We start from the raw sequence: 19,985 nt of genomic DNA, 5'->3' as shown, positions 1-19,985 counted from the left end.
TGAATCCCAAAGCTGATTCAACTAGACAAGCATTACTATGGGAAAGAACCACTGATAAATAGCCTTTTACCTAAAATTAATCAGTTCCAGAATATGAATTTTATTCCTGGACACTATTTTCTTTCCTTGATCTAGTTAAGTTGAATTTTTGGTAAATGAAGAGGATACCCTAACTCTCAGATTCCAGATCTTTTCTCCTGAGACTTAAAAGTCATCAGCATAAAATCCATGGTTTGAATGAGTGCTTAGCATTGGCCAAACCAAATACATGAAAGCTCATGGTTGTACCACGCAACTCCACAGCAAGAAGAGATGTTTCTAAAGCACAAATTATGCTATTGAGAACACAGGCAGAAAAAACAGTCCATTAAATTTAATCTGCCTACAGACTTCACACACCAGGAAAAAAGTGAAATTTACAGCACAGCAAAGCATTTGATTTACTACAGATACTACATGGGAACTACCTCAGGAACTTCATCAGACATTCTTCTGGCCACTCTAACTACTGAAGGGATGCAGCAGAGCGCAAGCAGAGAGCCTGCACTACTGTCCAGCTACTCCTACTCATTCCTTTAGGCCAAGCTGAAGCCTCAGGCAGCCATCAAATAATGAATGCATCATCCCGCAATTCCTGGCAATGTTGTTTTACACAACTCTTATTACTATCTCTACTACTCAATTTTTTTGGCTGTCCATATATATACCTTTAAATGGAAGGCAGTTTCTTATCAGAAACCCACGAACTGGACATGATAAGGATAATCCTACCACCTGTGTTCACCCCTTGTTTTCATTACACTTTTTCTACCATCTTGCTTTGACCTTTAAACAAAAGTCAACAACCAAAAAGAACATGTCTAAACCGAAGGAAGTTGTTAATGGCTACTCTATTTTTTTTTTTTTTTTGAGGATGCATCAGCTTTTGCTTTTTTATCATGTCCAGGGATTTTTTTACATACAAAAAAGTCCTCAAATGCCTGTTCAGGCCTCTCAGGAGCACAGCACTCAAAGCCATAGAGGGGAGGTCTACCATGCCCACCGTTGCACAGCCCATTGCATGCTCTTCCACTGAAACAGTATTTTAATGTAGAAGTAAAGCTGTCCTTGCTTCTTCATATGGGCCCTGGCATAAAATCCTTCATGTTTAAAGGTGTTTGTTCTTGCAGAACACCAGCTATCTGTTGTTGAAGTCAAGGATGTTGGGCCGTTACCATTTCAGAAAGACTAAAGGGATACATTGTCACAAATTAGTATTTGAGATGACTGCTGAGTATAATTTAGAAAATGTGGATTTTCTAGCTCACTGCTAGCCTGAAGTACTTTAAGATCAAATTATCTCCATCAGTAAATGAGCAAAACTCCACTAAAATAAACTGAGAAATAAGCTTACATAAGCACCAAAAAAATCTACCCCAACTAGAATAATTTGAGAGTGACATGGGAGGACCTGAAGTTCTCATATAAAAATCAAGATAAACTAGATCAGCAGATCAATACCAGAGAGATAAGAATTTCCTGGGCACATCCAGAGAAACTGAGCCATTGCAGTTTTCGATGAATCATCTGCTGACATTTTGGTACTTTTAAGCTATTTTTTAACATCACATTATATTCTCACACACACACATAAATATGCATCTGAACCTGTATGTAAGGAGTGTTTTGATTTGAAGATACACACAAGTACATACATACAACCACATGCACAAATGTGCACTCACATAGGACGGGAATTCCAATATATACATTCCAATATATCCTGAAATAGAATGACTATTCTACATTTGACAGAAAGTAATCATAATACATAAAAGACAGTATGCCTTGTAGATGAACCACACAAATCTGACATTTTTTGCAGCTTTCTTTTAATCTATGCAGACTTTTCCCAAGTTCATGAAGATACTAGATAAAATACTACTCAGATCCTTAATCACAAAGAAAACTGAAACTGGACAACACCTTACAGAATATTTTAAAAAGCAGCTGCTTGATTAAACCCTTATCATTTCATTTAAGGAACATTTCCACATCTATTAAACTCAGCATGGTTTAAATTGTTTATAGGACAGAGATAATTTTTTAAAAAGGCACAATCCAAGCATTATTATGGTTGTTATTTCAAATATTTTTTGTTGTAAAAATTATGAAATCAAATTCTGAAGAACAGATGATCCATCTATGGGAAGGCTTAAATAGGTAAACTTGACAAATAGGCAAAATTATTGGGACAGATATAGCAAAATCACTTTTCAAGGCAGTCTACTGGAAACTACATTTTAAAGTTATAGCACAGCTATGAAACGAACTTTCTTATGATTAATGCAGCATTTAAACGACAACTAAACAAAATCAATTTAACTCACTCGAGTTATTATGCCTGAAACTAATGACAATGATTGATCTACTTTGTCTTTTCCTCTCCAATAACATCTGCAGCCAAATAGGCTGAACAGTTTTCGGAAGGGCATATGGGAGAGAAATCTCCAGAACAAATTAATTTTACATGCTTCAGGATAACAGAAAATTGATGATTTTGTCTCAGAATAGCACAATTTCTACATTTAAGACTCAGTGTGAGGTTGACCAGACACTGAGGGTGACCAATTTCCTACCACTTGAGTAATATACACTGAATTGCTGCAGTGATTTCTTAGGAAGCGGCAAGTCAAATTTGAGCGTTTTGCTCCCATTGCACTGTACAACCAATATTTTCACATTTTTAAGGCAAGCAGTTGCCTAGGCAAGGCCAAGATATTAATTAATTAAAAATACATAAGAATTTAGGCTGAACAAATTTGAGCATCCCTCCAAAGCAAGCCCTCTGAATTTTTTTTGCAGGGACAAAATTTTAAAATATCCTAAAGTTTCTGGGTGATATAGTTGCAAAGTAGGTGAGAACCAATTGTTTTTGGTGTCAAGAAAAAACAGTTTCGTGCTTCTACTTCTCTCAGAAAAACATGCTGAGGTCACATTACAGGTGAACAGCTTATACAGACACCTTAGCTCAGTTAGTAACAGGCCTGACAACCTATGAATTTTGTGTGAGGCTTTTTTTTTCCCAGAATAATTCTAAAAGGAATTTCAATTAAATATTTTTAATTGTTATCTTCTAATTGTCTTTGAATTTCCATGCATAATTGGAATTATCTTTCCAAATACTGTATTTATTTTTATCAAATTACAACTAGAGGATAATGAGTCTCAGGAGAGGACTATGATTTTTATAAAGTCATAGGCTAGGAACCCTCAAAAAAACCCCCTTACTATATAAAGTTGACATTTTTCAGCTACACCTCTTCTTTATTAAAATTAGTAAGTACGAAACAACAGCGGTCTAGTTTAATTTAATCTTCTGAATAGCAAAAAAAATTTCAGAAAAATTGCTTTCTGCTCCCCTTGAACTTAGCAAATGAACATCTGCATCCATCAGTATGATCATAAAACAAATGTGAACCCTCTTAAGAGTTAACCCTTGAAACTAAAGGGTGTTTTGTATGGTGTAGCATAATACAATCAATTTGGCATTTGTCTTTTTGCTCTAAATTCTTATGACTTTCATGGAAATGTAGTTATGAGACCCAAGCCCTTGCTAACTAGTAGTCTGATCTTTGTAGTCTCTTGAGAACTCTCAGCCCAGGACAGAAACATTCCAGCTGCAACATAACTTGATCAAGCAATTTCTAAAATTAATAAGCCAAATGTATTTTTATGTGACATATACCCTTATAAATTCTTATGCTCTAAGTACTCCATGTTGTTTTCAGAGGCAAAGAATATTCTAATACTGAATTTGGAATACTTGAGCTCCTCAAAGGTGATCCTTCTTTTTTGATTCTAAGTGACAAACATCAGTAATTGACAGCATTATTTGTAATGATGAAATCAACAGATCATCTTGTCTTTATGAAACATGGAAATTTGATTACTAAATGCTCTTCTATTGTTTCATCTTAACATAAAGATCAGCAGTACCTATTTTGAATTATTTATTTACACTCTTTTTTTAACCACATATACCACTGTTATTTCCTTTTGAGTGGGTTTCCCACTAGATAATTTTAATGTCTTTGTACTAAAAGAAAACTTTTCCACTTGTCAAAATAACCTAAACAAATCAGATCAGCATTTTTGTTTTCCAGTTCGGCAAAAATTTACACTAGCTTCAGGGAAAATTTTTTCATTAATTATAAAATTTATTCTATGCCTAAATTTCCCTGGAGCTTGACTCTGAGGCACCTCACCCTTGAGATCTGAAATGCTGGAAAACTCTGATTTGGAGAACACTAAGATTCACAAAACTCTGCACAAGTTCAAAGAACAAGTTCAAAGAAAATTCATAGAACAATATTAAGCACTTTTTTTTTTAAATGGGACTTTTACTTCAAAAGAAAGTGGAATAAATCAATAAACAGTACTGAATTCAGCAGAACATGGTATCTGAAGCTGCTCCTGCACCCTTCCTGCTCATTCCTCCTTTCCTAGGCAATGCCCCCATCTCTGACACTTGTGGAGGTTTCCTGAGTTGTAGAACCAATGCAGCATCCACGGAGGGCACAGGACTTTACCCAATTTTCTTCTTAAGCAGACAGGATTTTATACTTAGGGAAAAAAAGTTAGTTTTATCTGCAGAGTATGGAAACTGAAGAACTCCAATGTCTATCAGCATATGGTCTCAAAGCCTTAGAATTTAATTTCTGCTTTACTAAGCGACATTTTTTGGTTTTTTTTTCCCCACCGTAATGCAATGCAACTCAATTGAATTCACCCTGCAGGGCATGAAATTCCAATACATCAGGTGAGACTTTAAGCTGCTGCAACTTTATCCTTTATTAGTGCAATTAAACACAATGAGAATGGAAAAAATTCTGGTTTAAGATGATTTACTCAACACTAAAGCTATAACCACAATTTATATATGAATAGAGCACAAAAATTGTTTACAAGGTTGTAATTTAAAACTGCTTCTTAGCAAAACTCCCCCATATCACTGACAGCTACAGCTAAAATTAATGAATGTTTTTCTAATTTCTGCCACAGTCTAAACAGCAAAAAAAATATTGCTTTATACAAACCACTGCATCAACTTTACATGGGATTATTGTAAATCTATAAAGCTATTAACACACCTTAATGTAGATATTAACAGAAATACTATAAAACCTTTTGCTCAAAGGTAAGATGATGTCAGTCAATCACTTCTTATCTAACCAAATGTAATTAAATGGTTTAAATAAGAGTAAATTTTCTTGCTCTTCACATTTCTAAGTCTAATGTGGGACAAGTATAGCATCCATGTGACAAAGCTGACTAAAAATTCTTTACTGTTCAGTAAAAAAGGTGACTTTTATACATATACCAGTAGGAAATGAATAACAAACTTAGAAAATGCACCACACACTTCAGTGTAGAAAAGACATTAATTTAAGAAATCAATCCATCATGTACATATATATTCAGAGTTGTACCAAAACAATTAGTTCTAAGTGCCAAATTGTCAAGAGTCATGATTTTTCTGACATAAACAAGGGTTAACAGAGCATTCTGCTTCAGCTTCTTTTTAGAGCAGTTTTAGCACTGTAGTGACTTAACCTTGGCTGGGTGCCAGATGCCCACTGAGTCACTCTATCACTCCCCTTCCCAGTGGAACAGGGGATAGAATAAGATGGAAAACAACTAGTAGATTGAGATAAGGCAGTTTACTAAAGCAAAGTAAGTTTGTGGACACACAAGCAAAGGGAAAACATAATCTTTACTTCCCAACAGCAAGTGATGTTCAGACACTTTCTGGGAAGTAGGGCCTCAGTATGCATAGTGGTTGCTCTGGAAGGCAAACATTGTAGAACAATGAATGCCCCCTTGTTCTCTCCCTTAGCTTTTACATCTGAGCTGATGTCCATATAGTATGGAATATCCCTTTGGTTAATTTGGGTCAGCTGGCCTGGCTGTTTGCCTCCCTCCAGGATCTTGCGTCCCCCTAGATGGGACAAGGAATGTCAGAGGGACAGTGCCGCTCAGCAGTAGCCAAACCCCTGGTATGTTATCAACACCTGTCCAGCTACAAATGCAAAGCACAGCACTGGGAGGGCTGCTAAGGAGAAAATGAACTCTATCTCAGTCAGACTTAATACTGGCACAATTTCCCACAAACCATATGATATGCTACCAGTGAGCTGCTCACTCTGTAACAGGCCATCTCCAAAAGAGAAAATTTTTAAATCATCTCTTTTTATACATATTCTATTTTACTCTACATTTTCGCAAGCTTCTTAATTCTACCAGTGCTTCTGCATTTCCAAACTTCCTGGTTTCTTTGTCAGTAACAGAAACTGCTTAAAATAAGAGCATATCTGTTTACATGCCAATCCTTTAGGACTACATTAACACAATCTACATGATGTTACAGCTGGAAGTCTGACAGATGTTTTGTGGTATTTGCAGGAATCACTTAAAGACCTCTAAAAACCAGATATTTTTGAGACACCTAATCCCTTTGTGCTCTATCTGGCACTTTTTTCCTCCACACCACAGACAATTTTTTTGTTAGTTTTTTTCTCCAAAGCCTTGAATAGCCTAAAAATTGCCTTTCTTTACCATGTCCTCTCCTCACACACTACATCACAGCTGCTGCATTCAGCTGGATGGCTGTTGCCATCTATTTTTATCTCCAAATGGCAAAGCTGAATGGCACTAGGGTACATGCTGAAAGAGCAGAACTAAATAGGGAATTATTTTTACAGTCACGGAAGAGCCTAAGATAGCAAAATTCACAATTTGGCAATACAAAATGAGGGTGAATGCAATATTTGAAAGAACAAGAGTAGCTATGAAGGGAATTTCATTTTCATTATCTGTCTCTATATATCTGTATGCAGATTATTCTTTCAAAACATACATTTAAAATGCTATCAATTATTTAAATATATTGTACATCCAAATTTATGAGATTTTTAAAAGCAATTGTATTCAGTGTTTGGAGGCAGGACCAAAATAAGATAATATCTCCTCAAAATCGTACAATTTAAATTTAGCCAAATTTCAAAAAACTGATATAAGTGCTTTCTTTTAGGGAGCTAGCAAACATGGTATAGAAGTTTAATAGAAAGCCATTCAGTAGGTATAGTTTTTGGTTTCTTTGCCACATAGTAGCTGATACTTGGTGCCAAAAGAAAGATTCTTTTCAAAGCAGATTTTCTAAAATGTGCTATAAATACAGTAAATATTAGAGAAGTCTACTGACCTACCTAAGCTAATCATTAACAGACAGTTTGAATGTTGACTAATGAAGTATTTATTTGTGTTCAGTAAGAGAAAAGATTTTTTAATAGCTGGTCAATAGGATGAGACTGATAGGATTTATTAAAGTTTACAGGCTCAATTGCAAAGCATCCAATGCTCACAGGGGAGAAAAGAAAGCAAGGCATTTTTGACTGTAGATGAAGACAACTGAGAGCATGGCCTAAATAACATGAGCAACTGAAAGAGACATTTCCTTTTGTCATGGTTTAGGAATAGTACTCCCCAATTCAGTACATCAGTGAGACTCTCCCAAACCAGCTCACTCGCTCACCTCCTTCCCCTCCCACTTTCCACTCCAGGAATGGAGTTGGGAATTGGAGGCACAATGGTGAAAATTACAGGTCGAGATAAGAACAATTTACTAGAAACAGAAATGAGATAAGAAAATGAACAGTAACAGCAACAGTATTAATAACAAAAGGTATAAGACAAACAAATTACACGGAAAGTAAAACAATACCAGACCATTTCAGTCACCATGCTTTTCTCTCTCAAATGGAACCAGAAATGAGAGTCCCCTGTTCCTGCCCCTGGCAAGTGATGCGTGATGGGATCAAATAACATTATGGTCTGGCCATGCCCCCTACCTGACTACTGTAAAAAATTAATCCTGTCCTGTCCAAAACTAGGACACATTTGTGACTTAAAAAGTAATGTACACATTTTTCAGATTGACCATATATATACACTCTCATAGACCAAAGATACCAGAGACCTCTGTTTAAATGACAGCATTAAGGAGATCAAGTTTTCAAACGCATAGAACTCAGAGTAGCTTAGAAAAGCAAAAGAATTGAACAAAGCAGATAAAGACAAGAAGCCTGGTTGGCAAGAGAACGAGATATCATATGAATAAAATATTTTCAAGCGCAAAATTCTTTGCAAAATGAAGAAATGGAAAGGGAAACTACATCCTGATTTAGGCACATTGGAGAGAAAATGATAAGGAGGAAAAGAAATACAATGCTGTTCAAATATTTCATGTTTCTATTCCAAGACCAAATTTCAAAATAAATTCAGTTTAATACCAATAAACATTAATTAAAACATTTTTTATATTTTATTTGGAATTTTGGGATCAATCTGGAATTAATATTCATGGCATACAAAGCTTAAGAACACATGTTTGGAGCTTGAGTTTTTAAGAGAATTTTATTAAGAATCTCAGTTCTGAGATAGCATTTCCTTTCTCCTCCTCTTGCTATTTATTTTTAAAGCAAGCAATAACAATGCGAACAAAGTTTCACTGTGTGTCAATAACCTACAGAACTTCCATTCTGAAAAAGCAGAAAAAGTTACAGAGGTGTACTATCAAACTAAGCACCACTAGCACGGAGTCAACCATTGCATTCAATAAAACACTATTTCTAAATGCACAGAGTCATTTTGGTTTGCTTTTCTGTTTAGAGAATTTCACTGGTGCCTTTTTTGCCTACTACAATAATGTGTTTTATATATGAAGCCAAACCATACTCTTTCAATATGAAATCTGAATTGAGATGACAATCAAATGTTCCTCTTACCTCATTTTGGAGGTCTCGGATCATTTTGCTCTTCCTTTCCATTTCAGTCTTCAAAAAGTTAATCTACAATTTTAAAGAAATGTTGAGTGGGAGTGGGAGTGCTGAGATGCAATTGTAAACACTGATTTTTTTTTAATGTTTTCAACAGTTTTGGAAAAAAAACAACCACCAAACCAAAAGTTTTGCTTATATATCAAATTGGTATAGGCCACGGTTAACTATTTGCTAAATCTACAAACATATTTATTAGAAAACTTATAATCAAAAGAAGAAAACTGCTGTACATAAATAGGATTATTTTTGTTTTGTACCAGTAGGCATAGTGTTTATTTTTCACAAGGTACTTCAATGTGACCTTCAAAGAATTAAGGATTTTTAAAACAATATTAACTGATTTTCTAACAAAAATATTTTTATCCTCTAAGAACATACCTATCAGAGCAGGTTTCTAACACAGTTATTTTATTTGAATGCTACAGTGTTGGTCCTAATTAGATAAAGACCTTGCATCTAATCAGGCTCACCTGTGGACCAAAGTGTGTTATACATGAAAGCATTCAAATATGGTCTTTAGATCCTACTTAAGTCAATTACTTGACTTGAAAGGAAAAATTCCAGTCTTAGGCTTAAGACTGAATTTAATCAAACACAGTTTAAAAGATTATTTTTACAAATGAGTTTTTTCAGGACTGAGCTTTAATCACAGCTTATGGAATACAATGGGAGAAAGGAGGACGCAATTATGAACAACTAGGATTAAAAGAACACATTTCCGTTACTTTGAAGGAAGATGCTTTTGGATAGTTCAATTAACAAACTACTCATCCTTATTTACCCAATGTCCCATGCTGTTGATACAAAACTCTACCCAAGTTCAAAGGAAACTACACTGCAACAGATTTGTTAAGAAAATCGAAAGTCCTGTAAGAAAACAGATTCAGATTACAGAGACATTGACCCAGAGATTAATGGTTTGGATGTCATGTAGATTAAAAAATGACACCAAATCTACATGATATGACAGATGTTCTTAGAATCATGTCCACACACAAGTAGACATGTCAGTAATTTAAAAAACATCACCAAACTTGACAGCACTCTCACCTGTATCAAAAGAGAAGTCAGAGAATGCTATCATCACTTGAAGACAGAAATGTAGGTGGTCCATGAGACTAGTGCCACCTGACAAGCATAAATAGAACTTCTTTTACAAACTCTTCTGAAGTTGTGTCTAAGTGCTTTGGTTGTGGAAATACTAATTCCACATCCAGCTACTGACTGAGAGTGATGCTTTATTAGAGGATGAACATATTCAGCACCTGCCTAGCAATGACATCCACAAATACTGAAATTTAGAACATGTATAGATAATAAATATGAAGATTTTGCACAACAAAAAATAAGGGTCATAATCAAAATATGAGATCAAGATGAGTGGGGACAAACACAATGCAGCTATTTGTTGTAGTTATTTTGTTTTTTCAGCTGTTCAAAAGAATTGCCAGTCGCTTACCATTAAATACTGTAAAAAATAATATACTGATCTCCATTAAAGAGTGTTCCCTTTCTTAGACCTATCTGTCAGGAATATTGATATTCCTTCAAAGCACTTCACTTCTAGCTATGAATATATATGAAATAATTAAAGAGATGTGATACCAAAATTATTATCTTTAAATAGCTTGGATCTTTTAGGGAAGAGACATTCAAGACAGGCCAGTACTGTTGGGGTCCCTTCCCCCCGCCATGTGGTCCTGGGAGAGGGGCCCTGTGGGGGAGGCATACGGTTTCCCTAGCCCCTGGTCAGCCTCATTCCCCATTGGTTGGTTTGTGTTCCTCTGCGTGGGCAAGGACCCTTGGGTCCTGTGATCGAACAGTTCCTCGGCAGAGCCTCAGTCATGCGGCTGGGGAAAATAAACATCTCTCTGAAACTTCTATCAAGATTCAGTCCATATATATTTATTTTCTGCGGGCCTCATTGATTGATACACGTGTTGCAGTCACTGTAACACAGTACTATAAATTTATCCAGGAATCGATGTTAGCTATATCAGCATTTTTGTTAATTATTATTCACATACACATGCATCTTGTATCACTGATATGGACATCTTACATAGTGCAAACATACTGTTTTAGCTTAGCTGAATAAAAAAGAAAACAAACCAAAAAACCAAAACCAAATTAAAAACTAAAAAATATTTTTACATCACTTTCTCTTTCAAAAAGAATAGAAATATTATTTAAGAACTCATTAATTTTTGCTTTTATATTATAAAAGCATTTTAAAGGTCTTCTACTAAAACTCTAACAAATGAAGAACTACTTAATCATGAAGTATAGATATGGAGAGTTACACAGGAGGGATTTATATGACTTGTCCACTGGAATCAATATAGGGATAACTTTACCTACCCATTTAAGTGTATCTATGTGTATAGCTTCATGCTTTAAGGCAGATCAGTCTGTATCAGTCCATTTGCATGATGCTTTTAGTAAGTCTCAAGGACATGAGATAAAATAATTTTCCAGAAGAGATGTAAAAATACTACTTTCAGTCACCAAATCCCAATAGTATAACAAGCAAGAATAGACATTTATACCACGCTCTAGGTTAGGAGGGAAAAAAATAACATTCACCTCTTTCCATGTGTTGTCTGCCTTTAATTGCTATTTGGCTGTAATTATGACAATACATAATGAAAATATATTGTTCTAAGGCTGAAGTTTTCAGTACTAAGCAAGGACACTGCTTCCATATCCTGGAGACAGTCATCCAAGATGCTCAGGGCTCTGTGTGTTTCAGAGTTCATTATGTTTATTAAAGACAGCAGTTTCTATCCAGTGGCCTTTACTCACAGCAGTTGGTGACCCTGAAATGTTCAAATTAAATTTTCCCCCATCAAAATACAGAATGCTTCAGCAGATGGTAGTGATCTAATTCTAAGAGTCAGACAATGTTGGGGTTTAGGAGTTCTAGTTTTTTTCCTGTTAAAGGAATTTTCCCCCCATACTGTTGCTAGAGGAACAAATGGCCAGGTTCTTAAGAAGAACAAAAGACCTGGCTGATCTTTTTTGTTTCAGCTGGGTGTGTGGTCAGTTGGTCTCGGTGTTCGGGAGAGAGAGAGAAGCTGCTTGTTCTTCGGCCATTTTTTCATTCTGCCGGAGCAGCCCCGGGATCCCAAGCCTGCCTTCCCTACCCCGCTAGGAGCTGGGCTGTGGCTGCCCTGCCCCGCCGCTGCTTCGAGCCTTCACCCTGCCTGCCCCGACCCCCGGGAGGGGTGGTTCTGCATTTGGATACACCTCGTCTGCCATCTGGTATTTTGTGCTCATCCCTGCTGTTCCAGCCTGCCATTCCAGCCTGCGGTTCCCGAGGGTCCAGCTGGACACCGGGATCAGCTGCCCAAGGGTTTGTGAAGCCTTTGTTCCATCCCTTCCCGGGATCCCAGGCCACCAGTGCCGCGTGCTCCCTGAGTTCGCTCCGGAGCGCCCCCTGCAGCCGTGGGGGAACCATCGCACCCGCCCTGCTCACCGGGAGCCGCCAGCGCCCCTGCCGGCTGCGAGCAGAACTGCACCCAAGGGGAAAGGGCCTGACAGCCAAGAAGGCTGTTACTGGGTTTATGATTTTGTTTGCTGTTACTGCCATAGTTACTGTTGTTTGTTTGACTGGTTATACACATATAGATATAGAATAGTAAAGAACTGCTATTCCTATTTCCCACATCTTTGCCTAAAAGCCCTTGATTTCAAAATTATAATAACTCAGAAGGAAGGGGGTTGCATCTGCCATTCCAAGGGAGGCTTCTGCCTTCCTTAGCAGACACCTGTCTTTCAAACCAAGACAGACAACAGTAGCTATTCATGACAGGATAGAAAAATCCCAATATAACATGATTACTGCACAGCCAAGACTCAGCTGTAAGCATATCCACTTACCTCCACACTTCTTTTATCTTGCTCAGGACTAAGATGAGCAGTTAAGGTATAACTAGAATTCATCCATTAATGCCTGACTATTTTGGCCATATCTGGAAACCCTAACATACTCAGTGGTCATTTTCCTGGTCTAATTTTCAGGTTACAGTGTAAAAATTTACTTCAAAAGCCAGAGAGAATTGTCTAGGCTATTACATAAAACATAGAAAATATTCTTTCTTTTGGGCAAAAAGTGTTCTACAAAGTGCAAAATACATCTAAAAGGAAAGCTAAATAGACTTTTACCTATTAGTATTTCTAAGATGAATATAAATATTAAGCTGCAAGTTAGAGTTTGATTAGTAAAAGAAACTTTTGTCAAAGAAACGTTTAGGACTTTATGAACAGTCATAAAAGCTTTTACTAGAAAAAACAAATATTTTTGAAGGGAAAACAACATCAGATCTTTTTACTAAAAATCTCCCAAGTATGGGGATAACACTAAATTAAATTCCCCACATTCTGTTAGTCTTTTATTACTAGAAAAACCCTACTGATTTAAAAATACCCATATTTTGTATGCTTTCTTTTTACAAGTTCATACATAATGTGTTACTTAATTCTCATTTCTCATAGTGAACACTGAGCAAAAAGAGGAAATTACACAGACCTATTTTCTCCTTTATTTTGACAGACAGTACTGTAACTGTATTGCCAAACAATTCCATTAGCATATCTTCTTTAAAATTGCTAGCATGATATAAAATACCAATGGAATAAAATAGAAAAGGTAGACTAAGCTTACTCTACTTAGCCGAACTATTTTTGAGTGTTTCCACATTTCATTCTTTATCTTTTCCCTCATCCAGAGCCAGCCAGCTCTTTATATAAACTTTAACTGCAGTTAAATGGGAAATAAGTTTGCAAACTTTCTAAAAATATAACTATTTCTTAACATGCAAACAGTTAGCATGAAGTACAGCCAAGCAAAGAGTCCATCTCCCAAAAGCTCTAAGAGCCTTTTAACCTAATGAAGACATACAGAATTAATATTTATTCTGTTTATTCAAATTCACTGAAAACACCCAAACAAACAAAACAAGACACTTTCAACTTACATGTGCCATTTGCTCTGTGACTTTTTGTTAACAAAAGTGAAAATTAGTCCATGATCTCCAACTCTGTTTCTGGAAGAAGTGGTTCCACTTCACATTTAGAGATAATAGCTTGACATTATTAATATTTTTTCACTGCATGAAAACTTAATACAAATTGCTTAGGTATTTGATGCTAAATGCAGACCAAAAAACTCTGTCAATCTTCATTGATTGTTAAAGAGGATACCAGGTTATTTGGAATGATGTCTTACATATTTTATATGCATATTGTATAACTAAACCCAGTATGGTCCTTCTGAAATGTTTTTAGGTATAAAAATAATCTATAGTTCTAGTGTGAGACTGACTATCTGTAGAGAAGCTCCTTCACAACCAAACTCTTTCTGGAAGACTGTATTTGACCTTGAACTTTCCAACATAGGACTAGTCTAAAATTTAAACCATCCTTGTCATAACTAGTGTTTCTCTGCACATTTTATTGTTCCAGACAAAACAGCAGAAACAATAGGCATAAATGTATCTGAGATGTGCCATAAATTCTCTAGAAAAGACCTGCCCCAAGACAGACTGCTGCTGCTCTTTCTTAGTGCTACAGATGCAGGGGACAATCTAGAAAGGCAGTTCTCACTCCTCTTAAGATCCCCCAGGTCAGCCCTCCTTTGATTACTGCTCTAAGGTCTTTACACGTCCTTTTACTTTCCTCAAGCTTGAGTTGCTGCTTCTACCCTCAGAGGGTTGTTACTACCTAGCAGCAGCTCCATTGCCTGCCCTCTACCAACTAGAGGTGGTACCCACCAGCACTTCAGCAGCTGCTCAGAACAGCAACTTTCTAGCTGCCTACAGTTCTTGGTTTCTCTGGTCTTAAAGGGTCAAATAATGGATATGTAAGCAAAGTAACATTGATACCTCTGTTTCTGATGAATCATTGATGCAATGCTAGTGAAAAGCCTTGCTACACATTGCACAAGAAGACATGAATGTATAGTTTAATGCAGAGCTGTTGTGTCTCCTTTGTTCTTTTGTTTTGGTCAGAGTCCTTGAGTAATTTCCTTGAGTTATTTTTCATTTAATTTGACTTAATTCTTGTGAATTTTTACTTACACTTTTACATTGACCTAATAAAGAACACCTTCAGGCAGGTGTTGCCTGTTGAATTTATACAGTCAATTAACATACATACAGTAAGGACTGTACTGTACAAGTGCAGTAAAGAAATATGTATTTCCACCCTTCCCCCTCCCACCAGTGTTTTATTAGTCTTTGTGAAATGTAATTCTACTCCTATTTACTCTGATGAAAATCAGTATTTACTTCCCCAAGTCCTATAATATAAAACGTGCTTAAATTGGATTAGAAACAAGTCTCAAAATTAATTAAATTAGAATTAAATTCAAGCTCCCATCCTCTAGCTAGCCTTGCATTAAAGTACCTAGACCTTCTTTCATATAATTCACATTGTTTTCAGAAAAATGTGAAACATAGAGAAACCAGGTATAAAATAACCTTGTGTGTCAGTAATAATATCTATTTCCATTTCTATTGCAATTTTCATCTGAGGATCCTGAAGCACTTTTTGAATATTCATTCAGTCTCACTGTATTGTTGAGCTTCACTGTGTACATTGTACCCTGAGGCATAAAGAAGTAAATGTCACAAACCAAGGACACAGTTCTGCTTTCCTTAGAATTATTATCAAGTTTAAAATGCTATTAGTGGCAAGTATTGGAATACAGCTCGAGAATTCATATTCTTTAACCATCTGCCACCACTCGAAGCCAGGAGTTATAAACTCAGAGGAGCTTTTCCTGGTTTCTACACTAGGTGTTATTTTGCTCACAGTCAACAGCAGATGTTGCTTTGTGTAGTACAAATCTTGTGCTCTTCACAGTACTAGAGTGGGACTGAATTTACACACATGACACTGTTGCTCAAATTAAAAAAAAGCACTATGTCACAAAAACCAACAAATCCATTCACTACACCTGAGATTTATGTAATCCACACCTGAATTAGTCTTGAGAATCAAAATCTAATAAAGAGATTTAATAATGAAATATGTTTTCCACCTTCCATTTGTAGGTCTAGAATTCATTGTGCTGATAGAGTCAACAGGAATGCATTCAATGCACCTGAAAAAACGACAGATTTCAACTAGCATGTTCTGAGTACTTATCAGAGACAAATAGATACTAATTTTTTCTTATTTCAGAACTATATTGAAGGAGATGATTCTCCTCCTCTACTCTGCTCTTGTGAGACCCCACCTGGAGTACTGTGTACAGTTCTGGTGTCCCCAGCATAAGAAGGACATGGAACTGTCAGAGCAAGTTCAGAGGAGGGCGACAAAGTTGATAAGAGGACTGGAGCACATCCCCTATGAAGACAGGCTGAAAGAGTTGTAGCTGTTCAGCCTGGAGAAGAGAAGGTTGCATGGAGACCTCAGAGCAACCTTGCAGTATGTGAAGGGACCTACAGGGAAGCCAGAGAGAGACCCTTCATCAGGAACTGTAGTGACAGGACACAGAGTAATGCATACAAGTTGAAAGAGGGGAAATTTAGGTTAGATATTAGAAAGGAATCTTTCACTGTGAGGGAGGTGAGACACTGGAACAGGTTGCCCAGGGAGGTTGTGGATGCCCAACACTGACAGTGTTCAAAGCCAGGTTCAATAAGATCAGATTCAATAAGCAACCTGATCTAGTAGGAGGTGTCCCTGCCCACAGCAGGGGAGGTTGGGATTAGATGGTCTTTAAGGTCAATTCCAACCTCTTAACAATCTATGACTCTAGGATTCAATATAGACAATTTTTAGATTGTCTCAGTACAAAGGGATCTTAAAACAAATGTAGTTTGGTTTTTTCTGGATATATGCTGTCCTGACTAGAAAGACCACCAAAATATGCTATTCTTTTCAAACTCAATATAGCTTTCAGATTACTTCTTTTCACTCGTGAAGAGGATAAAAGTTCTTTTTTTTCTCTAGACAAAAATACACTAATTATATGTTGCGTGGTACACAAGACCAACCAGTATCTATACTCTTCAGACTTTTGAGCAACAAAGGGAAAAAAAGTGTTTTCAAAAATCTTTCAGATAAACTGAAAGAAACCTGCAAAAAGAATAGTTTGGTCCACAATCCATACTGTTTCTAATTAGAAGGTAGCATGCAAAACATACACTCTCACATTTTGTTCACCAATGGCATAAAGCCACATACCAATCAGTCATACTAGATAAGGCATTGTAAATATTTGTTGAATTTAATAATTATTTTTAAACCTCTGTCTTGGACAAACCCTTGCTTTCTGACCCTAGAAGACAGCTAGATCTCAGTAAATAAATCGGTAGTTATCCAATATGAAATATAAAATAGATCTATAAACACTTCTAGCAGGTTGTTTTCAAGTCCAGAGTTCAAATCATAAAACACTTAAGGTTTGAAGGAACCTCTTGAGATTATCTAGTCAACTTATGCTCAGCGGTGCCCATGTTACAGGAATATTGCTAATCAACACAGGAAAAATTTCCTTCTTTCATCTTAGTAAACATGATTCTACCTTTTTTCCCCCCTATGATAGCAAAATGTGTCTATTTATGCTCCAAAACATTACATTGTGACATGAAAGTCAAAAAAATTGTACAATTTGTCCAGAAACAGAATTTCAATATAGCATGAAAACTTAAAAGGACTTTATAATACCTTCCATAGTCATAATTAATTCTACTGTGGTCAAAATCAGATACTCTACTATCTATTTTGTTGCTGAAAATCCAAAGTAATTCCTAAAAAGTCAATGGATGTATGGCAGTGTATATTAGTATAGATGAGACATGAGGGTCCATAAAGATAAACTCACTAGGGAGAGGACTTAGGCCTGAATCTCCTGTCTAGTCTCCAAAAGGGTATAAACATCCCTAAATTCCATAGAGATAGGGGAAGATGGGAATCTTAACACTTTAGAACATAAAAAACTTTTTTCAGGTCCTTTCTTCTGAAGCTTGCAGAGTACTAACACATTTGAGAAATCCATCCTCTTTTTAAAAAGTTTTTTGAGCTAATAATTCTCAAGACAAGATTAATAAAAAAACAAAAGAAAAACAAAAATAAGGAAAAGAAAGAGAATCACTCACGGTAGCCTGATGCTTCTCTGCCTTCTCAGCTGCCTCATTAAGCTGCTTTTGAAAGGTTTCCTGGAGAGATTTCATTTCTTCCCTAGATTATTGAAAACACAGAATACAAACTTCAACACAAGTGTCCATTAGGAAATAATTCTTCAGATTCAAAAAAATGGACCTTTAATTATTCAGGGTAGCAGACAGATGTACTTTGTCTATGAGTCTCGCAAATAAAATCATAATGACTCCATGAAGTATAGTGCCAATGCAAAGCAAAAATTATCCATGATGCTAAGTGGCCACTGTTTATATCTACTGAATGGCCTGCTGGACAAAACATCTGCCAGTGCATAATTTCTAGGAAAAATGATTGGTACCAAAAAAGTGCGGGAAGCAGGCAAGTGAAAATGCATTGACATGGAGACATGCTATTATCAATAGGAACTAGTTTATACTTGCTTTAAAATAAATAAACTATGCTCTGATAAAATTCAACCTCACATGGCACTTTCTAGAGACAAGCAACAAAAAATTCAGTAGAAGATTCTGGCATACAAAGAAAAAAGAACAGGATCATTGCTTGGATTGGGCTTTATCTGAAACAAGGGAAAACCCTTCGCATTACTGATTCAGTCAGAGATTTTCTCCAAATGGCAAGAATTTTCTACCCACAGCATATGACACACTTTGACGCTGTAGCAAAGCAGTAAAATGACATATTTCATAATGGCTGTAGAGCTTTTGGAGGGTTGCTGCTTGCATGGATAAACTTTCAATGAAGATGAACCCAAAACTGGATTTACACACAGTAACAGATAATAATTTAGCCCTGTGAAAACTAAACTGAATGGAAACCATGTAATTTTAGAAGAACTTGCTGGATCATCTTTCTTTTTAGCTGATAACCCCTACTACTTTCAGCAATTTTGGCAACACTAGTACAGAACAGATTTAATTGAAAAAGTGATCGAGCAGCATGAAAACAATATACCATCAGCACTAACAGATGGCATCAATTCAAAGTGCTGACAATGCACAGAAAGAATAAAACTGCAGGCATCATAGTAAGTGACCAAGTTTTACTTGCAACTTGGGAATTATTGAAGATTTTGCACAAAAGGAATTTTGAAAAAATCTATTTTGAAGTCAGCAGAACATTTAGTTACAAAAGCTGAGATTCTAGCACTCTAAACTTTACCATCTCATCCAGCATTGTAGAGCATAATCAAAGTCGTGCTCAGACCAAATGCAGCTCATGTTTCTCCAAAGAAAGATCATAACATTAATACTGGGTTATATTTTGAATTTTGGCTTCAATACAATAGATTTAAACATAATACTATGTTTACTTTTCTTCATTTATTGCAGATTAAATGTAGCCTGAGGACCCTGGCAAATAAACTGCGACCTTTCCTTAGTGAAATTCTATGAGGAAGATTCCCTGGCACATTTTTAATACCTCTTTTGTATGCTGAACTTCGACACCTCTCTGGAAATGAAATCTAGTAAGTCTGTAAACAGCTGGCAACAGCAGTACCCCCAAAGCATTTCCTTGTAGTATACTATAAAAACCTTTCATTTTCTGAATGATGTAGTGGGCTGCTCGGCAGCAGATTGCACTGATTCAGTCTTTATTTCTGGGAACTGCTCTTGTGCAGTACACTCAAGGACTGCGTGCCTTAGAAGCAAAAGTCAACATGTATTTTTGGGTGGATGTTGAGAGACTGCAAGTAATGATTTAAGGAGGAGATTAGGAAGAATATTTGAAATATGTAATAAAATTTTCTCTTAGCAGACTCAAATTTCCCATCTTCAACTAAGATCTATTTACTAAACAGTTCATTAATACTTTTAATCAATTCATGTCTCAGTTTCATAAAGGAAAGCTGCACAACAATCAAACCACTACAGAACTGCATTCATGTATGATGAAGGATTTCATCTGTGTGAAGGACAGCCATGATATTGAGATGTACACCTTCAGTCACATCCAAGCCACGTAAGTATTTAT

The 19,985-nt window shown here is 36.3% G+C and overlaps 1 protein-coding gene across 4 annotated transcripts in view; it reads right to left on the bottom strand.

The window, feature by feature from the left end:
* Positions 1 to 19,985, bottom strand: part of LUZP2 (leucine zipper protein 2) — a 205,176-nt gene that overhangs the window by 94,260 nt on the left and 90,931 nt on the right. For 3 of the 4 annotated variants that reach the window (XM_042035659.1, XM_042035656.1, XM_042035657.1), the window contains exons 4-5: positions 17,990 to 18,071; positions 8,826 to 8,888 (exon numbers count right to left, since the gene is read on the bottom strand). In XM_042035659.1, the coding sequence (XP_041891593.1) occupies positions 8,826 to 8,888; positions 17,990 to 18,071 (145 nt within the window). The remainder of the gene's footprint in view (positions 1 to 8,825; positions 8,889 to 17,989; positions 18,072 to 19,985) is intronic. The other variant, XM_042035658.1, reaches the window with a different exon arrangement.

This window comes from Corvus kubaryi, unplaced genomic scaffold (assembly GCF_017639235.1).
Source record: "Corvus kubaryi isolate FWS band 111438036 unplaced genomic scaffold, C.kubaryi_AGA036_p1.0 37384, whole genome shotgun sequence".
Classification (NCBI taxonomy): Eukaryota; Metazoa; Chordata; class Aves; order Passeriformes; family Corvidae; genus Corvus; species Corvus kubaryi.
The sequence above is the reverse complement of the archived record's forward strand: the minus strand, read 5'-3'. Positions and strand labels throughout refer to the sequence as shown.